General features: G+C 42.9%; 1 protein-coding gene across 3 annotated transcripts in view; it reads left to right on the forward strand.

Moving 5' to 3' along the window:
• CDCA7L (cell division cycle associated 7 like) overlaps nucleotides 1-26,660 on the forward strand; it is a 73,095-nt gene that overhangs the window by 7,458 nt on the left and 38,977 nt on the right. For 2 of the 3 annotated variants that reach the window (XM_070470224.1, XM_070470232.1), the window contains exon 1: nucleotides 19,653-19,776. The exons of the other annotated variant lie outside the window; for it this stretch is intronic. In XM_070470224.1, the coding sequence (XP_070326325.1) occupies nucleotides 19,753-19,776 (24 nt within the window). In that variant the 5' untranslated portion in view covers nucleotides 19,653-19,752. Of the gene's footprint in view, nucleotides 1-19,652; nucleotides 19,777-26,660 lie in introns of those variants that run through there. 3 annotated transcript variants of the gene reach the window in all.

A 26,660-nucleotide genomic window follows, 5' to 3' on the forward strand; every position in this document is an offset into this window, starting at 1 on the left:
TGGCTCACTGTTGTGGCTGCTGGCGGGTCTCTGTCCCACGCAGGCTGTTGGCCACATACTTCAGTTCTTCACCACGGTGCCTCTTCATAAGCTGCCTGAGCATCCTCACAAAGTGAGGAAGCTTCCCTCAGAGTAAGTGATCCGAGAGAGAGAGACCATGATGGAAGCCACGGTCTCTTTTTGGTTTGTTTGTTGTTCCTTTTGTTGTGTTTTGCTTACCCCAGCGAGTCATATTTTTCACATGTGCTACAGGTCTCTTGTGGATGGGCATAGAGTTCTGCTCATCACAGTTACCAAGGCTGATGGAAATGCCATCTTCTCATGCACTGCCATGATTGCAGAGCCAGGGGGAAGGAAATATGTTGAGCCACATGCTGGCTTTAAAAAGTAGTAATATTTTTCATGATTTGAAGTAATTAAAGACTCACAGGAAGTTGCCAAAATAGTACTGAATTTTTAATCTTCTGCTGAGAAAGCAGGCACCTCTTCCAAATAGAGAAGTGCTTCTGAGACTCTGTCCCCTGACCTCTATTTATAAGCCTCAATCAGCTTCACCATCATGGCACCCAGCCCCATCTCTTCATGGCATATAGATGGGAAAAAAGTGGAAACAGTGACAGATTTTCTTTTCTTGGGATCCAAAATCACTGTAGCCATGAAATTAAAAGACGCTTGCACCTTGGAAGAAAAGCTATGACAAACCTGGACAACATATTAAAAAGCAGAGATGTTACTTTGCCAACAAAGGTCTGTAGAGTCAAAGCTATGGTTTTTCAAGTAGTCACGTACAGATGTGAGAGTTGGACCATAAAAAAGGCTGAAAGAACTGATACTTTCAAAGAACTGATACTTTCAAAGATACTTCAAAGAACTGAAGAACTGATACTTTCAAACTGTGGTGCTGGAGAAGACTCTAGAGAGTCCCTTGGACTGCAAGCAGATCAAACCAGTCAATCCTAAAGGAAGAGCAGACTCATTGGAAAAAAACCCTGATGCAGGGGAAAATTGAGGGCAGGAGGAGAAGGAGGCAACAAAGGATGAGATGGTTGAATGGCATCACTGACTCAGTAGACCTGAGTTTGAGCAAACTCCGGGAGATAGTGAAGGAGATGCAAGCCTGGCCTGCTGCAGTTCATGGGGTAGCAAAGAGGCAGACATGACTTAGCAACTGAACAACAACAGCAGCTTCACGAAGTCATATAGTTCCAAGGGTTCTACCTTTTTTTTTGAAGCTAGAGGCTCTAATCTGAAAAGGACAGGTGGCTAGGGTCTTCTCTGGTGGCTCAGGCGGTAAAGAATCTGTCTGCAGGGCTAAAGATCTCCTGGAGAAGGGAATGCCAAACCACTCTAGTATTCTTCCCTGAAGAATCCCATGGACAGAGGAGCCAGGTCAGCCACAGTCCATGGGGCGGCAAAGAGTTGGACATGACTGAGCAACTAACACAGATGCACAGAGGTTCTAATCGGAAAAGGACAGGAGGTTGACTCACAAACATTAAAACAGGAACTCTACTTAAAAGTAATCATGTACCACATATGTAAATGCACTAAAAAGAACGAGGCAGACACACACCACTGGCTCAAGATCCCCTTTGAGAGTTGATATGTGTTGGGGTGACAGGACTGAAGAGGAACAGTAAGGTTTTACTCTCTTTATGTCTTTATATTTTGAGTATTTCAGGAGACTGTATTTGTGTATTATATATGTGATTAATTTTTTAAGGAAAAATACAGTAGTCAAAAAATTTTATTCTTCCTTTGTAATCTACCCCTGTTTTTTAAAATTGGTTATGCAGGTAGAGTCACATCCATTAAAACATCTCTCAGATCTATTTGCACCCCCTACCATGTAAAAACCTATCAGGCATGATCCAACTTCTGCCTGGCCGTCTCCAAACAGAAGTCCTGTGGGCTTGAGGAGCCCTTGGTCCCTCAGTTTTTCTTTCTGTTTTGGCTTCTGGTGTCAGACACTTGTCAAGACCACTGGTCCATGGCCCAAACTTTATGCCTTCACCGACTTCAGAGATCCTTGGTTACCCAGACCTCCTCAGCTGTGTGTTTCTGAGAAACCAGGGAACCATGTCTGGGGTCACCTTGCCCTCAGCTCAGATCTCTTTAATCACTGGGCAGAGGCAGTTGGGAGTTGGGGAAAACGCTAACACAGCACTCCTTGTGGGCACCACGGCTGTTCTGTCTCTCCCCAGGAGTCTTCAGCATTCTCTGCTTTGGTTCTAAATATAACCAAGGAGAAATGAGGGATGGGAGTGAGACCAATCCCAGGTATGATACCAGATTTCCTGAACTGCAGACTAAGGGGAAACATACACCCAAAACACATAGACACACACCCTTCACGCAGACACACACTGCACACACACTCACCACATACACAGAGACACATCACACACACAGACACACACACCACACACACAGACTCACACACGCAGTACACGCAGACACACACCACACACACAGACATATACAGACACACACACCATAAACACAGACACACACAGAGAGTAAATTATCAATTTGTTTTCCAAAATCCTAGCCAAAAGAAAGTGATCAGATAGGACAAGAGCAGATACAGTCAATCTTAGAGCAGCTTCCCCTAATCCTGGAACTCCTGGAAGAATTTTTGTAGGATCAGAAACATTGATGCCAGTCCAGGGCAACTGCGAAGTCTAGTTTCATGCTTCTCTGCTGACCTTTCCACAGTACTCTTCAGGAAAAACTTGCTCAAGTTCACTGTTTGCTGCTTCTATTTAAGGAAATGCTTTAAAATGTCGGGCTCAGGAAAATCCATTTGTTTTCTGTATGCAGTATTTATTAGTGCCTTTTCTCTCTTGTTGGCATCAGTCTTGTGGAGGTTGTATAAGATATGTATCTTTTCCAGGAATCAGCTTGATGTTTCTATATTGCCTTTGTTGTTCACTTTATCAGTTATTTTATTATTTCCTTCCTTCTACTTGACTTCTTGAATTCACTCTCTTCGCTTTCTTTTTTTGAAACTTGAATTCTTAGCTCATCTGTGTTCAATATGTCTTGAATTCTAATGCATTTTTAGGCTGTACATATTCACCAAATTTGTCTGTAGTTGCATCCCCTAAGTTGTGATTGACAGTGCTCTGGATATTTTTATTGGTATTTCATATTTTATATTCTCTTTTGTTTGAACTCATAAGTTCAAAATAAATTTTTTCTTTCTATTTTTGGTTTCTTTATCTTTCTATTGTTGATTTCTAATTTGTTTTTGCATTGAGATTAGAGAACATGATAGATGTGATTTTGACCCTGCAAATACCTCATTTAATTATTGCCTATTAGTATCAGTAAGGATTTCTTAACTTATCTTTGTAATTCTTAACATTTTTATATATATTTAAGATTATTTTGACAGATACACAAAAGCACATAATTATTATAAATTCTTGAGGGACTATTCTGTTTATTATACAGTCTCTCTTAATCCCTGCAGTACTTGGTATGCACTGAATTGTGCCCATCTATTGAAATCCTAACCCACAGTACCTAAAAATATAACCTTCTGGAGGTAGGGCCTTTAAAAAGTTAATTGAGGTAAAATGAGGTTATATGGGAGGGTCCTAATCTAACAGGACTGGTACCCTTATAAGACGAGGAGTTTGGGAGGCAGACATGTCCATGCACAGAGGAAGACCATGTGGAAACGCAGTGAGAAGGCGGTCATCTGCAAATCTAAGAGAGTGGTCTTAGGAGAACCCAAGCCTGTTGACAGCTTAATCATGGACTTTTAGTCTCCAGAACTGTGAGAAAATGACTTTCTGCTGTTTGTTAGCCAGTCTGTGGTATTTTGTTATGGAAGCCCTGGCAAATTAATACAGTGCTTTTTATCCTTTATTAATAATGCTATATTTGCTCCCATTGGAGAAGGAAATGGCAACCCGCTCCAGTATTCTTGCCTGGAGAATCCTGTGGACACAGGAGCCTGGTGGGCTGCTGTCCATGGGGTCGTACAGAGTCAGACACGACTGAAACGACTTAGCAGCAGCAGCTTCCATTTGGTTATTATTTATCAGGTATATCATAAAGATTAGTAAGAAAGAACAAATGTGTGGTTATCTATAGATGCCATGATTGTATAGATAGAACAGCTAACAACATTTTACAAAAATTCCTACAACTAGTGAGTTTAACAAGATTTCATGATAGAGTCAATATACAAAAATCATTTGCACTTCTATATACTAGCAAGAGACAATTGGGAAATGAAATTTGAAAAAAAAAAAAAATCCAAGGGGAGATGAAAAACCAGATGATTAAATATATAAATTGGGAGCCAGTGGATGAGGTTGATTAGAGAAAGAAATTAAATCAGTCAGGAAAGTGGTCCCAGGATTCAACTGTGGGCATTCCAGTGTTCAGAGGTCAAACTGGAGAAGCAGAGACAGCAAAGGAGACTGAGCAGGAGTTGCCAAGTAGACAGAAGAACCAGAGAAGATGGTATTTCAGAAAAGAGAGAGGAAATGTGGCCAGTTGAGCCCATTGCTGTTGAGAGGCTGTGAATGATAAAGACAAGAAATGACTGTCTTATCGACAACATGGATAACCTTGTTAATGTTGACTGAAGCCCAATTAATTTGGGTTCCTGAATGAGTGGGACTAGGACTAGCTACTACAGGCCACCCTGACTGAATGTTTTGTTGTCAAGGACAAACAGGGTCTGGAAGGGGGACTGTGGGCTCACGGAAGGTTTTCCTTCCTTCCTTCCTTCCATCCTTTCTCCCTTTTTCTCTCCCTCCCTCCCCGTAGCCATCCTTCCTCCCTCTCTGTTTTCCCCTCCTTACCTTCCTTCTTTCCCTCCCTCCCCTCTTCTTTCTTGCAGTTCTGTGGCTGTTTCAGTCTACTTAGATTCTAGAGAGGAACTGATTATTGGAGGTGAGGGGAGAATTATAGAAATGGAGTTTTGGGGGAGAAGAGAAGATGAACACCAGGACCCAAGCAGAGGGGCCGATCTTTGATAGAATCGGGGTCATGTCTCACACTTTAGGCTCAGATACACTAGGTTGGTCTATCTTGTGGGAGCGGTCATATGATTGTTTATATACTCGTCATTTAATGTGAGAAAAGGTCGTTAGCTGACAGTGATGGGGCATAGCATGAATGAGATTGCAGGAGAAAGAGAAGTTCTAAGTGTGAACTAGTATTTGGGAAGGGAGGGAAGTAAACATACCAGGAAGATATGATCAGATGGTTGAGAAATATTGAGAAGCTGTTTGAAATTTATCGTTGTGGAATTAAAGTGAAACTAGATAATATTCAGCTACTTTCATGCAGGCATGAAGTAGCAGAATGTTTGCACTTTTTTAGGGATAACATTTCAATGGGCAAGTAGGACACAGGAGAGAAAATCCAGGAAGTCAAAGGTAAGGAGGTGACTAAAATGTCATGGAATGCAGGCTGTATAAGGAGGAAGGTGAGCCCATAGGAAGATGGATGGTGACAGCCCTATCAGGGCCAATAGATTGAAGGTTTCAAGAGGTCAAAGTGATGCTGAGAAAGGAGTATTAGAGCTGGTGAGCTCTAGGTGTTGGAGGTAATTGTCAGAGGGTGAGATGCTTGGAATTATTATTTCAGACGTGATGCTGGTATTTGTGATGACAAGCTCAAGTGTATGATTGTGGGAAAGAGTGACCAAGGTGAGGTGAAAGGAAGTGTCATGGAGATGCACAGTTATTAAGCCACTGCCTTTTAGCTCCAGACTCACCTTATGTACTTTCCCTAGGGTGCTAGGGCTGGGACTTTACAAATCATTTTTGCTCTGCCAAATAGCTCCCTGTTACACTTTGCCAACAGTTAGAACTGGACATGGAACAACAGACTGGTTCCAAATAGGGAAAGCAGTACGTCAAGGCTGTATATTGTCACCCTGCTTACTTAACTTACATGCGAGTACATCATGAGAAATGCTGGGCTGGATGAAGCATAAGCTGTAATCAAGATTTCCGGGACAAATATCAATAACCTCAGATATGCAGATGACACCACCCTTAAGGCAGAAATTGAAGAAGAACTAAAGAGGCTCTTGATGAAAGTGAAAGAGGAGAGTGAAAAAGTTGGCTTACAGCTCAACATTCAGAAAACTAAAATCATGGCATCTGGTCCCATCACTTCATGGCAAATAGATGGAGAAACAGTGGAAACAGTGACAGACTTTATTTTTGGGGGCTCCAAAATCACTGCAGATGGTCACTGCAGTTATGAAATTAAATGACATTTACTCCATGGAAGAAAAGTTATGACTGACATAGACAGCTTATTAAAAATCAGAAATATTACTTTGCCAACAAAGGTCTTTCTAGTCGAGGCTATGGTTTTTGCAGTAGTCATGTATGCATGTGAGAGTTGGACTATAAAGAAAGCTGAGCGCAGAAGAATTAATGCCTTTGAAATGTGGTGTTGGAGAAGACTCTTGAGAGTCCCTTGGACTGCAAGGAGAGCCAACCAGTCCATCCTAAAATAAATCAGTCCTGACTGTTCATTGGAAGGACTGATGTTGAAGCTGAAACTCCAATACTTTGGCCACCTGATGCAAAGAGCTGACTCATTGGAAAAGACCCTGATACTGGGAAAGATTGAGGGCAGGAGGAGAAGGGGACGACAGAGGATGAGATGGTTGGATGGTATCACTGACTCAATGGACATGAGTTTGGGTAAACTCTGGCAGTTGGTGATGGACAGGGAGGCCTGGTGTGCTGCAGTTCATGGGGTGCAGAGTCAGACACAACTGAACTGAACTGAACGCTCTGCCAAGAGAGGAGTCTAGAGAGAGAGAGAGTAAGACTGGGCGGGGGTGGGGGTGGGGGAGTGGATAAGGGGCTTGCTTCTTCCTGTTTCCATCACTATTATGGCAACAGTGTTTCTTCACCCAGGCAGCAGTTCCTTCCCATAGTAGTAGCGGAGTTCAGTTTGACTGTTTCCTGCACTTGCGGAACCAGCTTTATTGAGCGCAGCTCCGAGACACCAGCCTCAGCCAAGCAACACTGCTCTTCAGAGGTGTGGCTTCAACTCTTGAGGCCTTCCTCTTTGGGCCTAATCTCTTAAAATCCTAGCTGATCCCTTGTCTCCATTCTGCCCTAGGGATGGTAGCTGCCTCTTGCAGTTGAGGTCTCTGTGATACCTTAGTATTCTCTTGTCTCCTTTCCAGTTTCCTTGTTAAAAATTCTACACTTAGCTAACAACTCTTCATATTGAATTCTCTCCGTCAAATAACTGGCATGGTTCCCATTTCCTGACCAGACTCTGACAGACACAGGATGTGAGGATGTGAAGGAGCAAAATACTTGGATGTTGATGTCAGCAAGAATGGTGGTAGGAATAAGGGTAGAGACCAATGCAGTGGTTCAGAAGTGAAATTAACCAGTGAACATGAGGGATAGAACACGGCAGGACGAGGGGAATCGGGTACTAAAGTCAGCTAGAATTTTTATACTTAAATGTTTAACTTGAGATCTTACTCTCCACGATTTAAGCTCAAAAGTGTATTTAAAATCCAGCAAATTCTTTTCACAGGTCACTTTATTTTTTAAAATTTAAAAAAGAATTATTGAAATATAGTTGATTTACAGTGTTGTGTTGATTTCAGGTGTTGTGTAAACAAGGTAATTCAATTATATATATTTATATACATGCACATATACAATATATATTCTTTTAAAGATTCTTTTCCATTATGGATACTACTAGATATTGAGTATAGTTTCCTGTCCTATATAGTAGGTCCTTGTTGTTTGTTTTACATATAATGGTATGTATATATGTCGATCCCAAACTCCTAATTTATTTCTCCCACCCTTCTCCCCTTTGGCAATCATACGTTTCTTTTCTGTGTTCATAAGTCTTAATTCTGTTTTGTAGGTAGGTTCATTTGTAACATTTTTTAGATTCCACATGTAAGTGATACGATATTTCTCTTTCTGACAGACTTCACTTAATGTGATAATCTCTACAGATGACATTATTTCAATCATTTTATGACCATAGGTGCACTTTAATGACATCTTCTCCTACCTGGTAAAAATTAGGTCAGCATTTCTCAAAGTATAGTCTGTGGGTTTTATGTACCAAAACTACTAGAATTCTGTTAAATATGCAGATTCCTGGTCTACACAAGTAGGGAGACCCAAAACTGAGAGGTGTCCCAAATAGTATGATTTTAATGTTAAAACCAGGATAATCCTGGGGAAATCAGGGGTGGTTGGTTAGCCTAATGACAGATCTACTGAATCTAAATCTTAAAGGGTCGGGCTGACGTCTGCCTTTTGAATAAGTGTCCCAGGTGGTTCTTAGGCACACTACCATGAAAACTACCACCCCAGAGGTCTGCGGACTTGACCCCCTAGGTAAACCTCTTACCTTCCGGGCTCCACACTGCCCCCTATTGGTGGCATTCTCTGATCAAGGAAGAGTGTCTCACTTTCTTGTCATGGCATGTTATGGAAATGCTGGCAATCACTCCGACTGCTGATAGTACGATTGAGCATATAGAAAGTGAATCACACTTCTCTTGATTTCATTTTTTGGTCCTTATAACAAGATATACCACCACTGATTTTTCATGGTAGTGTGGGCTGGCCACGTGCAGTAGAAGCCTGTCCCTCCTAGAGTGTCCCTGGGATATATCCAGTGTTAGCTCAGGCTGCCATTGTGAAATACTATAGCCTGGGTAGTTTTAAACAACAGAAATAACAGAGCAACATACAAAAATCAATTGCATTTCTATTGGTAGCAGTGAACATATGGAAGCTGAAATTAAAAACCACTTGTAAATACTATTTACAGTTGCTACAAGGAAAATAGGTACACACTTAAAAATATGTACAGGATCTGTATGCTGAAAATTACAAAATGCTGATGGAAGAAATCAAAAGAAGACAAGTAAATGGAGAGATGAAACTTGATCATGGACAGGAAGAGCCAACATATTGAAGATCCTGTAACTGAATGAGGCTGGTACTAAAGCCAAGCTCAGCTGCTCACTGCTCAAGGCCAATACTCAAGAGACAAATGTTGGTAGAAAAGGAAAAGTTACTGTATTCAGGAGGCCAGCAACCTGGGGAGATGGTGGACTAATGTCCCAAGACCATCTCCAAGTTGCCCATTGGGAGACAGATTTTAAAGGCAGTGTAAAGGAGGGGGCTGCAGGGTACATGGTCACCTCGTGCATAATTCTAGGTTGGCTGGCATCAAGGTGAGGTCCCAAGCATCACCAGTCTTCTGTTTTCAGCCAGTCTAGTGTCTCCGTGCATGTGGTCAGCAGTTTTCACTTGTGGAGGTCTGCTTCCTGATTCCTGTAAAACAGCTTAGGAATGTGTATCTGATCTTTATCCATTATCATTCAAGGACCTGGGAGTTTGGTGACTCTGCTGTGTGACTGGTTTACAGTCTAAATTGTTGCCATTTCCCCTGCTCAACAGTTAGTCTTCGTTTCTACTTCTTCTCATTTCCTAATCCTTAACTCTTAAACCAGCCTGCTTGATTACCATATCAGTTCTCCCCTAATGAATCTATAGGTTTAGTGCATTTCCTATCAAAATTCTAGCAACATTTTATGTTGATGTAGGTAAGCTTATTTTAAAATTTATATGGAAAGGCACAGACCTTAGATTAGTTAAAACAATCTTGACAAAGATAAATACAATGGGAGGAATCACTCTTGATACTAAGGCCTTTACTATATGCTTGAATATATAGTGTGACATTGGTAGAGAGATCTCAATGGAACAGAATAAAGAACCAGAAATAGACTGACACATGCATGCTCAACTGACTTGACAAAGATGCAAAAGCTATTCAATGGAAGAGAGATATCCTTTTCATCAAATTGTGCTTAAGCTAATGAGTAGTATGCTGCTGCTGCTGCTAAGTTGCTTCAGTCGTGTCCGACTCTGTGTCCGTCCCCACAGACGACAGTCCACCAGGCTACCCCATCCCTGGGATTCTAGGAGGATAAAGATGAGCCTTGAGCTAAATCCCACACCTTATACAAAAATGAATGCAAAATGGATTTGCAGACTGACATGTAAAATGTAGAATTATGAATGTTTTAGGAAAAAAGTGATAAATCTCATCAAAACAAATTTTTGCTCTGTGAAATCATATGTGAAGAGAATGGAAAGATAGAGACTGGCAGAAAATATTTGCAAACCACATATCTGATAAAAGACTAGTATCTAAAACATAAAATGAATCTCATAACTCAACAGTAAAAAAAAAAAGTCTAAAGAATGGGCAAAAGACACAAACTGACACTTTATCAAAGAGGATATAAAGATGACAAGTACATAAAACATGTTCAATATCATTAGCCGTCAGGGAAGTGCAAATTAAAACCACAGCAAGACATCACTATATACCTCTCAGAATGGCTAAAATAAAAAAAATAAAAGTGACAACACCAAATGCAGAAGATGCATTTGGAACAGGGTATTAGATCCTGGAGAGGAAATTGGATCGTTCACCCAGTGCTGGCAGGAAAGTGAAGTGGTATAGCTGGTCTGGAAAAGTCTGTCAGTTTCATACGAAACTAAACTTGTAAGTACCAACAAGACCCAGTGAGAGTACTCTTGGGCATTTATTCCAGAGAGATGAAAACTGCATTCACATAAATGTTCATAGCAGCCTTATCTGTAATACCTGCAAACTAAAATCAGCCCAGATGTCTTTCCACAGGTGAATGGTTAGAACCCATGGTATGTATATACCATAGGCTACTACTCAGAAATAAAAAGGAGCAGACTATTTCATAGCTACCACTGCTTGGATGAATCCCCAGAGAATTGTGCTGAATTTGAAAAGCTAATTGCAAAAGCTGACATACTGTTCTCCAAAAGGTTATGTAACATTTTTGAAATTATAAAATTTTAGAAATGGAGAATAGATTAGTGGCTATCAGGGAAAGGAAGTCAGGGTATGGGTTGGGGATAGATGGGCATGAGGAGAACCTGGTTATAAAAGGATCCTTGTGGTGTTAGAAGTGTTCAGTATTTTAACTGTGGTGGTGGTGGATGCACAAATCTGTACATGCGGTAAAACTGTATAGGTCTAAACACACACACACACACACACACACACACGTGCAGGTCAAGCTGGGGAAATCTGAATTGGATTGGTGAACTATATCGATGTCTGTATCTGGGATGGGACAGTGTACTATAGTTTCTCAAAATGTTACTGTTCGGAGAATCTGGGCAAAAGGTACATAGAATCTCTCTAAATTATTTCTTACAACTGCATGTTGTAGGGAGGGGAAATTTCCCTTCTGTTGGTTTTGGTTCTTTTGGCTGGTATAAAAATTAAATTGACAGAAGACAGACTAACAGGAGAACAAAAACCCAAATTTAATTTTTTATGTACATAGGTCTTATGGGTATGGCACATCAGAAGTGACTGAAGCAGGCCATTATATACCTTTTTAGATGAAGAATCCAGTTATGAAGATTTGACAAAAGGGTTTGGGCTTATAGTAGCAGATTAATGAAGAAGTAACAAGAGTTTGTTTACACAGCTTGCTCTGCCCTTTCCCTATCTCTGTGTAAGATGCCTTCCCTCCTTTGAGTGGGGAGGACTCCTTCCCGTGGGAGTTTTGTTTTCTGCTCTCAGGGGAACAAATGAGGGTCAGCGTGTTCTTGGACCGGCTCTTTCTCAAATAACTTTAATTCAAAATAATCGATATGCCTCAGTGACATATTTGGGATAGTCTGTTGTGAACCCCATCAGTGTGAACCTATAATCAGCTCAGTGTTTGTTTGAAGCTTTAAGTGGGAGAGGGAGAGGTTGTTAGAGATCTCCAGTGACCGGATGCCTGCTGAGATCTAGAATGCTCAGCAGCCATGTTGGGCAGCCGAGATGCTGGAGCAGGGGCTATTAGCACAAAGGACTTGGCTCAATTCCAGGGTTTTAGTTAAAAGATCTGATGAGGGTTAAAGACATTTAAACACTTTGAAGCACTTACAGTTTTACCCAGAAGTTGATAAACTTCAAAACTGCTGATTTTAGCCTGTGACTTTTGCCTAATGTATTTCAGTAGTTTAGTATGCCCCCCTTTTTTCTTTTTAATTAATTTTTTAAGTGAAGGATAATTGCTTTACAGTACTGCATTGGTTTCTAAGCCATAAGTTTACCCATGTTCCCTCCCACTTGAACATCCCCCCTACCTCCCTCACTATTCCACCCCTCTAGGTTGTTATCGACCCCGGTTTGAGCCCTGGGTCATATAGCAGATGCCTTTTCCCCCCTTTAATGGGAGTAGTAGAAAGCAAAAGACAAATTTATGATGCCAGGTAAATGGTCTGCTTGGATTGCCTTCCTCTTCAGTTTCTACCTTGTGGCTAAATTCCCTTTTTGGCTGTAATATAGACACTTTTTTTTTTACCTTTTCTTAGAACATGGTTTTTAGGCCCTGAGTACATTCCAGCCATTAATAGTCTATAGAACATGAGCAGTTTCTGAAAAACTAGATCTCCACAGCTTATTATTGTTGTTGTCTTGGTTTCTGTTTGTTTGATTGCTTTGCTTTTCTTCTACCAATGGGGTAAGTGTATTTTGAGAATCAAGTATAATAGCTTCTGGCCATCACATCTCTGAACTTTGCTAAGGAATTGCAAAAAATGATTTCTCTTTACATAAGAAATCCTCTCAGCCTTTCTTGAGCCCTATGGAGGACTGTAAACTCTGGCAGATAAAGTGCCTGACAATTTGGAGAGTTTACGAAGAAAGTGGAGAGGAGAGATGGAGAGGGGACAATTGTAGAAAAGAGACAAGGGGGCTGGTATGTTGCTTTTCTTTAAAAACAAACAAACAAAAAACTTCCCTCAAAATATAACATTTCAGCTTCTTTGGTCAGAGTCTGACTGAAACAGTGCATATTCTGTTCACTAGTGGAGTGTGGTAAGGCTATGCTTGCAAAATGACATTCTGTAACAGGCCATATTCAAAGTGTTTTCAGAGTAGGTGGCCTCTTGTCCATTTCATGGACAGTTGCGATTTACTTTGGAAATAACCGTCAGAAAGGTCCCCTTGCATTCTGTCTCCTGAACCCACCTGGGGATTTGTGGTTATTGTTTTCATTATTTAAGTCTTAAAATGAGACCTTGAATTTTATGCTGTCAGAGATTTTCCAGGGCTGGGCTCCAGTTAGCAAGGTCAGGAACTCATTTGGACTCAACAGTTGTAGAAGAATCCAGATGTGATAAGTAGGTCACTGCCAAAAGCCATGAAAGACACGGTAATCAGATTATCAGCTGAGAGTAACCACATGGGACAATTTAGCCACACTAAAGTCCTGACCACGTGTGGACTTTGGAAAAGAGAGACAAGGTGGGTGGGGTGGGGTGAGGGGAAGAAGACTCTTGAAAAGAGTGCAGGAATATTTGTGATGAAAGAAATTTTCACATATTGAGGTATGGGGAAGTCATTCTGGCTTATTAATGAGTTAACTTGAATTTTATGCTAATTAAAATAGCCTGTTTGTGGCCTATCAAACAGAGATTGTAACTGTTTAAATGATCAAAGAAAAGGACAACTTGACCTGAAGTAAAGAATGCCCATGTTAAAAATAAGGATTAAACGCCCTTCATCCTGGAATGCCAACGCTAGTACTCACTTGATAAAAACTTCCTTCTTAGGCGCCAAGACCATCCCATGCGTGCTGTATATGTGTACATGCTGGTCTGCTTTATTTGGAACCTTGAAGAGATGTGTTCCTGACTCACTTCAGGTTTGTTCATTGTTCTGACAAGATTTAAAATGGACTAAAAAATCCCTTAGAAAGCATCACTAAGAACAAAGCTAGTGGAGGTGATGGAATTCCAGTTGAGCTATTTCAAATAAAGGATGATGCTGTGAAAGTGCTGCACGCAATATGCCAGCAAATTTGGAAAACTCAGCAGTGGCCACAGGACTGGAAAAGGTCAGTTTTCATTTCCGGTCCCAAAGAAAGGCAATCCTGAAGAATGCTCAAATTACCACACAATTGCACTCATCTCACGTGCTGGTAAAGTAATGCTCAAAATTCTCCAAGCCAGGCTTCAGCAATACGTGAACCGTGAACTTCCAGATGTTCAAGCTGGTTTTAGAAAAGGCGGAGGAACCAGAGATCAAATTGCCAACATTCACTGGATCATCAAAAAAGCAAGAGAGTTCCAGAAAAATGTCTATTTCTGCTTTATTGACTATGCCAAAGCCTTTGACTGTGTGGATCACAATAAACTGTGGAAAATTCTGAAAGAGATGGGCATACCAGACCCCCTGACCTGCCTCTTGAGAAACCTGTATGCAGGTCAGGGAGCAACAGTTAGAAATGGACATGGAACAACAGACTGGTTCCAAACAGGAAAAGGAGTACATCAAGGCTGTGTATTGTCACCCTGCTTATTTAACTTATATGCAGAGTACATCATGAGAAACGCTGGGCTAGATGAAGCAGAAGCTGGAATCAAGATTGCCGGGAGAAATATCAATAATCTCAGATATGCAGATGACACCACCCTATGGCAGAAAGTGAAGAGGAACTAAAAAGCCTCTTGATGCAAGTGAAAGAGGAGAGTGAAAAAATTGGCTTAAAGCTCAACATTCAGAAAACTAAGATCATGGCATCTGGTCCCATCACTTCATGGCAGATAGATGGGGAAACAGTGGAAACAGTGTCAGACTTTAGTTTTTGGGACTCCAAAGTCACTGCAGATGGTGATTGCAGCCATGAAATTAAAAGACGCTTACTCCTTGGAAGGAAAGTTATGACCAACCTAGACAGCATATTAAAAAGCAGAGGCATTACTTTGCCAACAAAGGTCTGTCTGGTCAAGGCTATGGTTTTTCCAGTGGTCATGTATGGATGTGAGAGTTGGACTGTGAAGAAAGCTGAGCACCGAAGAATTGATGCTTTTGAACTGTGGTGTTGGAGAAGACTCTTGAGAGTCCCTTGGACTGCAAGGAGATCCAACCAGTCCATCCTAAAGGAGATCAGTCCTGGGTATTCATTGGAGGGACTGATGCTGAAGCTGAAACTCCAATACTTTGGCTACCTGATGTGAAGAGCTGACACATTGGAAAAGACCCTGATGCTGGGAGCGATTGGGGGCAGGAGGAGAAGGGGACAACAGAGGATGAGATGGCTGGATGGCATCACTGACTTGATGGACATGTGTTTGAGTAAACTCCGGGAGTTTGTGATGGACAGGGAGGCCTGGCGTGCTGTGATTCATGGGGTTGCAAAGTCAGACACGACTGAGAGACCGAACTGACTGACTGAAAAAAATCCCTGCTTCTCCAGAGCAATTTCTCAGAGTGATCTGGAAAGTGAGCTTCCAGGCTGTAGTGTTCAGTTTGACTCAAATAAAACTCCAATTCTCATTACCGATTGCTCATTGATTATTTTTGCTAAAACTTGCTAAAAGTGACCTTTCAATGAAAAAATAGTTTCAGAAACAAATGGGGAGAATAAACCAGAGTCACAGGCACAGTAAATCAGTAGATTGGGATGATAGTACATAAGGAACCTCATTCCTATTTTCTTAATTAAAATGTAAATTAATTTTATTGCCATTACTCACCCTCTCCAGAGCACCAGGCTACCAGAATAAAGGCAAAGAGAGGCATATAAAGCTCAGCAGTTCGAGACATCTGAGTTCTAGCTTGGCTCTGCTAGGTCACCTTGAGCAAGTTTTTTTCAGCCCTCAAAGCCTCAGTTTTCTCATTTGAAAACTGAGGATAGGATTATGTACATCAGATGTTTGTAGTGATGACTGAGTGAAATATTGCATAAATAGTTCCTAGAACATGGTATTCAATAAATAGCAGGATTATCACTGTCCACCACCCTAGCCTTTTCAAAATACAATCACATCTGATACTACATGTGTTCATTTTTGTAGAAATACTGTTGCATGGATTGGGCAGATATGCAGTATCCCCATTTTACAGATTAAAAAAAAAAGGAAGCTCAATGATTAGTTCTAAGGTCACCCAGCAGTTGACTTGGATTATAACCGTTGTGGTTCTTTAAGTAAGGATCAGAATCACCTGGATGGTGAGCATAACTCAGATTGCTGGGCCCCACCCCCAGAGTTTGCAATACAGTAGGTCTGAGGTGAGGCCCACTAATTTGGATTTCTTTGCCAGAGCTCAGGTGATGCTGACACTGTTGATTTTTTTTTTTTTTTACAAGTTTATTCAATTATAAAATAAACACCTATTATAGCAAACTTGGAGAATAAACAAAGATAGAAGAAAGGAAAAGCACGCCAAATCTTAGTTTTGTCATTATTGTTCAGTTGCTCAGTCATGTCTGATTCTTTGCGACCCCATGAACTGCAGCATGCCAGGCTTCTCTGTCCTTCACCATCTCCTGGAGCTTGCTCAAACTCATGTCCATTGAGTTGGTGATGCCATCCAACCATCTCATCCTCTGTCTTCCCTTCCCAGCATCAGGGTCTTTTCCAAAGAGTTAGTTCTTCACATCAGGTGGGGCATAGTGATGGAGCTTCAGATTCAGCATTAGTCCTTCCAGTGAATATTCAGGGTTGATTTCCTTTAGCATTGACTGGTTTGCTCTCCTTGCAGTCCAAATGTAGGTCACATAGCACCAAATGATAACTGTAACTAAAAGCCTTTTAATGTTTAAAGAGCTCAAATTCAGTTATCCAGAAAAATTTGGTCAACTGGAACTCATTATAGTTCTAGGACATAGAGAGCTTAGGTTTTATTGAATCACTACATAGTTATTCATCCAGTGCTTTTGTTTTAATGCATAACTGAAGAATAATGGGATGGGGAAGGGATGAGGAAATGGAGAACAACAACATTAAAAAAGGGGGATAAAATGGAGGATGAAGAGAGAGAGAGAAAGGGAACCTAAAATAAAGAAGAGGTGGGAGGGGGCTTCCTGGTGGCTCAGTGGTAAAGAATCCGCCTATGAATGCAGGAGACACGGTTTCCATCTCTCATCTGGGAAGGTCTCACATGCCGCGGAGCAACTAAGCCCATGTGCCACAACTATTCAGCCTATGCTCTAGAGCCTGGGAGCCACAAGTACTGACTAAGCCAATGTGCCACAACTACGAAGCCCACACTTGAGAGCCTGTGCTTCATACCAAGAGAAGCCACCACAGTGAGAAGCCTGCACACTACAACTAGGGAGTGGCTCTGGCTCTCAGCAACTAGAGAAAAGCCTGTGCAGCAATGAGGACCCAAGGGCAGCCAAAAATAAACAAAAAATGAAAGGTGGGAGGACAATCAAGAAAACTGCATGCCTGGAAGACCAAAAAACAGAGAAAGCAATAAATGAGCAGACACATTCAGAAAAAGAACAGATAGCTCTTCTTGAATTTCCCCTCTCTTGACTTCCTTTCTTCTAATTGACTTCAGGCTGATGTGTGTACCCTTAGAAGCATGCTGAATTCCAATGAAGTCTTCCTACACATATACTTTATACTAACACAATCCAGTTAAAAGGATTTTAATTGGTGTGACACTGTTGATCTTAAGACCTCACTTTGCAAAGGCCAAGCTAGACTAGAGCAATGGTTCTCAAATATACCTGTTCATTAGAATCACCTGGAAACTTAATGGACTCAACAGACCTGTAGCTGCCTCAAGTCCATAGATTTTCTATCACAAATGTGATTCAGTCTTAGCACTAGCATTTAAAAACGTGATTATTCCAAGTAAAGAAGGATAAATCACAAAGTAACAACTTGGGGATTTCTACAGTCTGGGAAGTTGTGGATTTCCCCCCCCCCCCCCAATATAGTATTTTTTCCTTCCTTACTAAAAATTGAAGTATAGCTGATTTATGATGTGTTAGTTTCAGGTACAGCAAAGTGATTCGGGTATATCTGTATCTAAATCTGTCTGCATATCTTTTCAGATTCTTTTCCATTATAGGGTGTTACAAGATACTGGATACAGTTCCCGGTGCTTTACAGTAGGTCCTTGTTTTTTATCTATTTTATATGTAGTAGTGTGTATCTGTTAAACTCCTTCTAATTTATCCCCCCCTTCCCCCCTTGGTAACTGTAAGTTTTTGTGTTTGTGAATCTGTTTGTCTTGTACATAAGTTCATTTGTATCATTTTTAAAATTCCACATATAAATGATAACATGATGTTTGTCTTTGTCTGACTTCACTTAGTATGATAATCTCTAGGTCCATCCATATTGCTGCAAATGGCATTATTTTGTTCTTTTTATGGCTGAGTACTGTTCCATTGTATATAAATACCACATTATCCATTCATCTGTCAAGGGACATTTAGGTTACTTAAATGTCTTGAGTATTGTAAATACTGCTTCAGTGAACACTGGGGTGCATGTATCTTTTTGAATTAGAATTTTCTCCAGATATATGTCCAGGAATGGGACTGCTGGATCATACAGTTATTCTATTTTTAGTTTTCAAAGGAAACTTCATACCACTGTTTGTAGTGGCTGCACCAATTTACATTCCCACCAACATTATAGGAAGGTCAAAAAATATAGCATTAAAACAAAACATCTGTAGAGCCAACTATTTAGAGAAGCTTGTAGCAAAACCTGCTATGACTTCTGGACAATTTATCTACCACCTTCCCTCATACCTATTTCAAGGCTTCCAAAACATCTACCAGTTTAATTTTCACTCTTCATACTTCAACTCTAGTCTTCTCTGACCTTAACCAAATTAAGTCTCCCTATTTTACACCACCATAGAACCACTTACCTTTCCCTTCTGGCAACTATTGTAACTCCACATTTACATTTATTTGCATCACTATTACTGAAATTATCACCATTATTATTAAGTAAAGGTTAATAATAACTAAAGTGAATTCATTATTATTAATCAAATTATAATTACATCATTACTACATTTATATCACGTCCGTGGCTGGCTCCCTGCCTGTAAACTCCAACAGAGCAGGGGCCTGTTTTTTGTCCCAGCTTGTGAACACAGCGCCTGACACACAGTAGTAATTGCTCACCAATATCTGTCAGTCTTCCTGACCTGTAAAACTGTCTAGTGGGGCTGCAAGGCCTACATGTACAATGGTATAGAACAGGCCGTCTGAAGTTCCACGGGAGGTTTGCAGTTCCCGACCCTCGGGGGCCTGGGTTACCAGTTTTGCACAGAGAGCCCTGAAGCAATGTTTTGAGAGGCGTCGGAACCCCGCCCATTTACAACTACGAAACAAAACAAGTTCTGGGGCAGCCCTAAAATGCGTTCCCTGCTCTGAGACTCTCGTTGCTTCAGAGGCTCTGCGCTCCGGGGCACTACCTGGAATAAACCTTGCAAGGATCTGGCGGGCGCCGCAGTCGGGCGTGCCAGCTGGAGGCTGCGCCGGGACTGCCCCCTCTCATTTCTCCCGCGCGAAACCCAGCCGGACCGCTCCACTCCCTCCCTCCGCTGCAGGGGGGAGCCCGGCACCCCCAGATTGGCAGCCACCTCGGGCGGTGCCCGGCTTCTGCCCTTCTTGTGCCGCCTGAGAAGCGAAATCCATCGGTCGCGAAGTTTGGGTTGTGTAAGCGGAAGCTCGCGGGCGGGCGCGGCAGGGCGAGTGAGCGGCGCGGGGCGCTCCCCCTGTCCCGGGCGCCGAGTGCGCCCCTCCCCCGGCCCGCCGGAGCTCCGGGCGGGGCGAGCGTGCAGCGCGGACGCGGGCGTTCTCCGTGCGCCGGGCCCCTGGAGAGCCAGGCTCCCGTGGCCGCGTGCTGGGAGGAGGCCGGAGTCCCGTGGGGAAGGATGGCGTTGGCGACTCGCTCGCAGGTGAGGGTCTGGCCGCCCGCTGCAGCCCGGACGCGCCCACGTCTGCCTTCTCTTTGCGCCTGGCTCTGCGCCCCGCCTTGGGCTGGAAACGTGGCCCTCCGCTGCCTGGTTGCGGAGCGGGCGTGCCCCGCAGGTGTGTGCGGTGGGTGACGGCTGTTCTCCGGCGCGGAGGGGCCGGGTGCGCCCCACGCGGGCGCTCACCGCCATCTCGGGTGGGACCTCCGGGCTCGCAGGCCGTGCTGCTGCGGCCAGGAGCCCCCGGAGTGGACGCACTGGAGGGCAGTGCCGGCGGCGAGGCCGCAGGGACTCAGCGACTGCCTTTGCAGTGCTCATGGGGCTGGGAGGGGGAAGCTTTTTCGGTGCGCGCACCCCACTCTCTGGGATTGGTACGGAGTTGAGTAAGTTTTAAGTGTAATTTTCTAAAACAAAACAAAAAAGTCGTTGAGGGTTAGGCAGATCAACTTGGATAGTTTGTAACTATCCAACAACTTGGATAGTTTGTAACTATCCAAGTTATAAGTTGGAGTTTATAAGGAATGGCTTTTGTATTTGTTCTAGAACTTTTGTAATTGTTTTCAAGGAACTTGTAACTGTTTGGGGGAACTGGCATCGTCATTAGTCCAGGTTCAAAAACAAAAAGCCCCAGGATCCAAATCATGTATACAACATCACCCTAGTTACCCGTTGTCGTTTTAACTAGGTCTTTCTTAAAATTTTCATTATCAAGGTCCCAAGTGTTACAGTGGGTGGTGGGAAAGTAGCCTTCGCTTCAGTTTTCTTTTTAACTTTGTAAAAAGCGCTTCTCTCTACCTCCTAGTAACGAATACACGGATTTTATTCAGAGGTAAGCAGCAAAAACTTTTTCAAATGTACAAAAAATAAACGTTTTAGAAAGGGAAGGAAGCAGCTCCTGAGATCCCGAAAGGTGCTTTGTGTGAGGCTTGGGGTTTTTCTTGCGTTAGTGAACACGTCTCTCGTTGCTTTCTCCTTACCTTTGGCTGGCGTTCACCTCCTTTCTCCACCTGGGGACTGGGCCTCCCCAGGAATTGGCAGACCTGAAGTGGAAGGTGGTACCTGAGCCCCAGACAACTGCCACCTGTCTGGGTCTGGCCGCACAATCGCGCCACCGATGGTCACTTTGGTCATTTGATGATTTCTGAAAGGCTTCCTGAAAGTGGACACTTCAGAAAAATCTACTGTTGTGAATGTTTTTGAGAAGTATTTTTAAACTTCTCCAATGAAGGGAGGTATTAAAAACAAGGAAAACTAAAGAAGAGGTGGGACAGGCTTCGTTACTGTTTTTCTGTTTACCACTGGCTCTCACCATACAATTAGTATCGTAGGCTTTTAGGAGGTTTGGGTCTCTCCAGGATTCCCTTCTGGAAGGAGCTTCCAGCCCCTTGTGAATTTCATCAGAAAATGTATCTTGATGGTGTATCCTTCCTGAGACCTGTTGTTCTGGTGGTACAACATAACAATTCCTGCTTAGGAAATTTTAAATGTCCCAGGATGTGTACTTGGAAATGAACACTTTATTGTCAAATAATGAGGCTAATTTTCCGTAGTGTTAATACTATTTAACCACGTGTACAGGTGGAGGTAAGCCACCAATTGTATCAGAGCTGTTATGCACCTATTAGGGCAAGTTACTTTTTGTAAGATGATCAGGTGTTGTTTTTTTTTTTTTCCCCTCCATCCCAGAAGTCCTCCTAATTGGCAGTGGAAACTAAGATGTGTTAGGATATTTTTTGGTGGAAACGTTCATCATAGTTTAAGGGTGAGCATATTATAGTGTCTTTAAATGAGTGGAGAATGATTCTACCAGGTGGCACGGTGACTGTGAATAAAAGCGCTTAGTGGACATTTCAGGCGCAGCAAGGTGTTAATTCATGTGGCTCTTCCCTGTACCCCCACCTCGTGCACAGAGGAGCAAGGTGAGCACCCCAACACACCCTGAAGGGAGGCTCATCCCAGTGTGCAGTGGGTTTTAATCCCACGCATGCAGCAGATAGTTTCCCTCCCTTGCAAGGTGCAGAGCTCAAGGGGCTTGAGTAAAGCAGCTTAGGCCCGGCGTTCTGAGTTGAAGGGAGGCAGGCAGGGCGGAGACGAGACATGTTTTTGAGCTCTGTGGACTCCTTCCTAGCCTCTACCTTTCTGCAGCTTCACCCGCGTGCCAGATTTGATGTCCTGTGACAGTGGGCACGCCTCCCATGGGCTCTAGTGCTTGTTGGGCTGACCGCTGTGCCTTTGTGCTTTTGTGGTGAGTGACAGGAATGATGCCCAATAAAGACTAGGGAATCATTACTGAGCGCTCAGCAGAGAAGCTGGCAGGAGCTGGAGGACGGGCTGGCCTCGGCTTTCTTGCAGAGAGCCTGGGAGTCGAAGAACTGACTCATTGGGAAAGATCCTGATGCTGGGAAAGATTGAAGGCAGGAGGAGAAGGGGACGACAGAGGAGGAGATGGTTGGACGGCATCACCGACGCGATGGACATGAGTTTGAGAAGGCTGTGGGAGTTGGTGATGGACAGGGAAGCCTGGCATGCTGCCATCCATGGGGTCGAAAAGAGTCGGACGTGACTGAGTGACTGAACTGACTGACCGGGAGGTCCTGAATGTCGGTGTGATCTTTTTACTCTCTTCTAGCACTGGGGTGCCTGTGGGATCCTTAGAGAAGGAAATAATTCTAAATGTTCTCATGTATTGCATGAGCATGCTGTCTGGATGAGGAAAGGAATTTATCTTTTTTAAGAAATTTATGGATTCATTTTAAGGAAGATAATTACAAAATCATAATGGTTTTTGCCATACATCAGTATGAATCGGCCATAGACATATGTGTCCCCTCCCACCTCCCTCCCCACAGGAATTTTTCTGATGGTGATCTCACAGCCACAAAGTGTACTCATCTGATCCTCTGACTTAAAACATGTGCCCAGAGTCCCAGAAGCTGGTCACAGAGAGCAGTCATTTATGATATCTTAGAAGGCCTGCACAATGATTTGTCATTTTAATAATCCTGTGTTTAAAAGGCTACTTGTTTAAAAAAAAAAAAAAAAGCCACTTGTTCTTCCTTTTGATGTACTGCTGACCTCCCCCCCATAAAAGAGCTGAATTCTCATTGGTCAGGGGAAACCTCAGCACAGCATTTTCTATCTGATCAGGTATAAGGGGACAGAGAATCATAAGATACTTACGTGATTTAAAACAGTTTAGGAACAGTGCAGTAATGTAAAGCCATTCAGATGGAGTAGTGTAGGCATGCTAATTTTAAATTGCCCTTAAGCGTTCTCTTATTACTCTTTGAACCACAGTACAGAATTTTTACCTCCAAGATAGAGTTTTGATTTGTAAAAGACAGCTTTATGCATCAAAAAGGAATCGATACAGGCTGCCTGGGGAAGAATGTGCTGTGCTTAGTCATTCAGTTGTGTCCGACTCTTTGCAACCCCATGGACTGTAGCCTGCCAGGCACCTCTGTCCATGGGGATTCTCCAGGCAGGAATGCTGGAGTGGGTTACTATGCCCTCCTCCAGGGCATCTTCGCTGCCCAGGGATTGAACCCAGGTCTCCCATGTTGCAGGCGGATTCTTTACCATCTGAGCCACCAGGGAAGCCCTGGGGAGGAATAGAGATAAAATATTTGTGGGATCATTATTTTTCTTTTTGAAAAGCAGTGGTCTGTAGGAGTTTTTAAATAGGACCATTCAGAGGCATAGTTGGCATATAGCTGAAGTTAACATGCCAGGATAATTTTCTTCTGTCATGGTAAATGCCCTGGGTATAGTGCAAAAAAGTAGATTGTGAAGTCCCACAGTGAAAGAGGCCAGGATTTTGGTTCAAGTAGGTGGTGGTTTCCTGCCATCATAATCATCAGCTGATGAGAGAAGCCCCCCTGACTGGCTTAGTTCTTTCAGTGGCTACTGGGTGCTAAGCATTGTGTCAGTTATTGTGGAAGAAACAAGGGACTCCTGAAACACTGCTCTTTCCCCAAGACCAGTCAGCGATCACTCTGGAGCTCCTTGGCCCTTCTGCCTTTGACAGAGTTCAGCTGGCTGTTACTCTGAGCTGGGGGATGGACCTAGGCGGCCTTCGGTTTTGGGGGTAGAAGGCCTTAAGAGTCATCTTTCTCCCCGCCCTCCAAGGAAAGCCCTGCTGTGCTAGGTAGAGGTAGTTAGCATTAACAGATTTCCTCCTTGCTGTGGTGATGTGAAGTAGGTTGCCTTATCTGCACTTTGAAGATAAGGCTGATAGACTGATTTGCTTGGAGTAGCCTAGTGTGAAAGGAGCTGAATCAGAACTCTGTCTGCAGAGCCGGGGCCTAACTCTTGCTGCTAGACATGATCAAGAACACACCAGGTTTAAACTGTGTAAATAGGAGGAGGTGTCAGTGGTCTGCAACTTTCTTATACCTTTGTCCCTCCCTTTAAAGAGAAGAGCTGGGGTGTTAACAGCAGCTCATCTAGTTCTTTTTAAGGAACTGGACAAGTTACGCTTCGAGCAGGATTTCTTGGGTGCTGGCTGTAAAAGTTAGTTTGGGAATGTGAAGAAGATCCACAAAGTTTTTACGTATTGACTTTTAGATGAATTTTGTGTTGTACAAATAACACCCTGTTCACAGAAGCTGAAAAGGAGACAAACTGAACTATTGCTTTACCTCGCTGCTCTCCGGGTATCATTTTCTAGTTATTTTTCATTCCCTGTTTGCCTGTGTCCAGTCACCATTTTTGCTTAACTTCCACAGTATGCTGTTGAATTTTATAGTATGATTGCTGTTTGAATTCTGCTTTCTTTGGCACTGTCCATACTATTTTTTGGAGTAGCTTGGAGGTCTTTACAGTTTTCATTTTCATTCAGATGAGTGTTTAATGTATTTTCTGTTGAAAAATTTTTATTTATTAACAAATACATTTAAGAAACTTTGCAATGACCATCTTGGAGTGGTGCATACTGTATGCCCTGTGTTGAAGACAACGTTGTTCTTAATTGCTGTTTCCTTATCATGTACTTACTATTTGATGGAACATGCCTGATTGTCAGTAGATGAGCACCTCTCACATACTGTCTTCCTAAGGCATTTCTCCTTTCGTTGTGTTAGCTGACAGAAGGCACTTTGTGCTCAAGTTAGAATCAGGGCTCATGATAACTGGCCTGGAATAATGACTATTTTCATCCTGAACCTAGAGCCCCCAAGCTAAGCCTTCTTTGTTCTTGCTTTATTTTGGCTGTAAATTGTCTTCTAGGTGGCATTCCTGAAAATGTGTTTTCCTTGATGTTGTGGATGTCTAGAGATCAAACAGTAGGTTCACTCATTATAAAGCTCCTTCTGAGAGTTCAGAAAACAAAGGTATTTCTTGATGTGCTGGTTATAATAGATGGGTGCAGTTTGTAAAATGTCACCATGCTATATGCTTAAGATCTAGACATTTTCTGGTTGCGTGTTGCTCATAAAGCAGCATAACATGGGCTGCCAGGTGTGTAGTGACAGCTTTCCCAGGTTGTCCTGCCAGTTGAACTGGTATCCTGAGGGCTGGGCATAGTCCATGGGACCCCCTCTCCTGTTCCCCCAAACCCTGCACAGCAACAGCACTGCTTGTGGGCTGCTGCTGCTAAGTCACTTCAGTCATGTCTGACTCCTTGTGACCCCACAGACGTCAGCCCACCAGGCTTCCCCGTCCCTGGGATTCTCCAGGCAAGAACACTGGAGTGGGTTGCCATTTCCTTCTCCAATGCATGAAAGTGAAAAGTGAAAGTGAAGTTGCTCAGTCGTGTCTGACTCCTAGCGACCCCACGGACCGCAGCCTACCAGGCTCCTCCGTCCATGGGATTTTCCAGGCAAGAGTACTGGAGTGGGGTGCCATTCCCTTCTGCTTGTGGGCAGCCCCCCCGTATTTAAAGCTCTGCTTCTGAGGACCCTGTGTACTTGGCAAATGCCTTTGAGTCTTTTTGGTACAAGACCTGGCCCTCCCTCGGCTGCCTGCTGGTAGACACCCCCTTTGCTTGGAGAGCCCAGAATTTACCCCAGGGTGATGGCTGATCACCCCAAATCAGGTGGCAAGCCAAAATGATAATTATGCCAGTGAGTGAAGGGCCTGGCATATCATGCATGCTCAGTCACGTCTGACTCTTTAGGGCCCCATGGACTGCAGCCTGCTAGCCTCTTCTGTCCATGGAATTTTCCAGGCAAGAATATTGTAGCAGGTTGCCATTTCCCACTCCAGAGGATCTTCCTGACCTAGGGATCAAACCTGTGTCTCCTTCATTGGCAGATGGATTCTTTAACACTGGTGCCTCCTAGGAAGCCCCTGTCATATCACAGCTGTTAAATATTTGTTGAGTTTTTAAAGAAAGATGGTTTAGGATTGTCATTGTATAGTGAGTGCAGGCATGAGTTATGACAGGCTGGAGCAGAGCTTCTGGAAATTTTTGTTGGACTAATTCATGGAAGAGGCCAGTTTGCGCCTGCCACAGCGGCCTGGAGGTGTGCGGTCTCATTCTGCCTGTGCAGGAGATGTTCCCATTAATCTTGTTTCGTCTTTAAAAGTCATGCCTATTCCATGATACATTTTTATTTGTTTGTATCAAGAATGCTACAAGTGCTCGGGCCTGGTGCACTGGGAAGACCCAGAGGGATCGGGTGGAGAGGGAGGTGGGAGGGGGGACTGGGATGGGGAATACATGTAAATCCATGGCTAATTCATTTCAATGTATAACAAAAACTACTGTAATGATGTAAAGTAATTAGCCTCCAACTAATAAAAAAATACATATATATATATATATAAAAATAAAATAAAATAATTTAGGCAAAAAAAAAAAAAAAGAATGTTATTTTAAATTACTCTTCTGAAAAAAAACTTCCTCTTCCCTTTCCCTCCTGTGGTCC

This window comes from Odocoileus virginianus, chromosome 1 (assembly GCF_023699985.2).
Source record: "Odocoileus virginianus isolate 20LAN1187 ecotype Illinois chromosome 1, Ovbor_1.2, whole genome shotgun sequence".
NCBI lineage: Eukaryota > Metazoa > Chordata > Mammalia > Artiodactyla > Cervidae > Odocoileus > Odocoileus virginianus.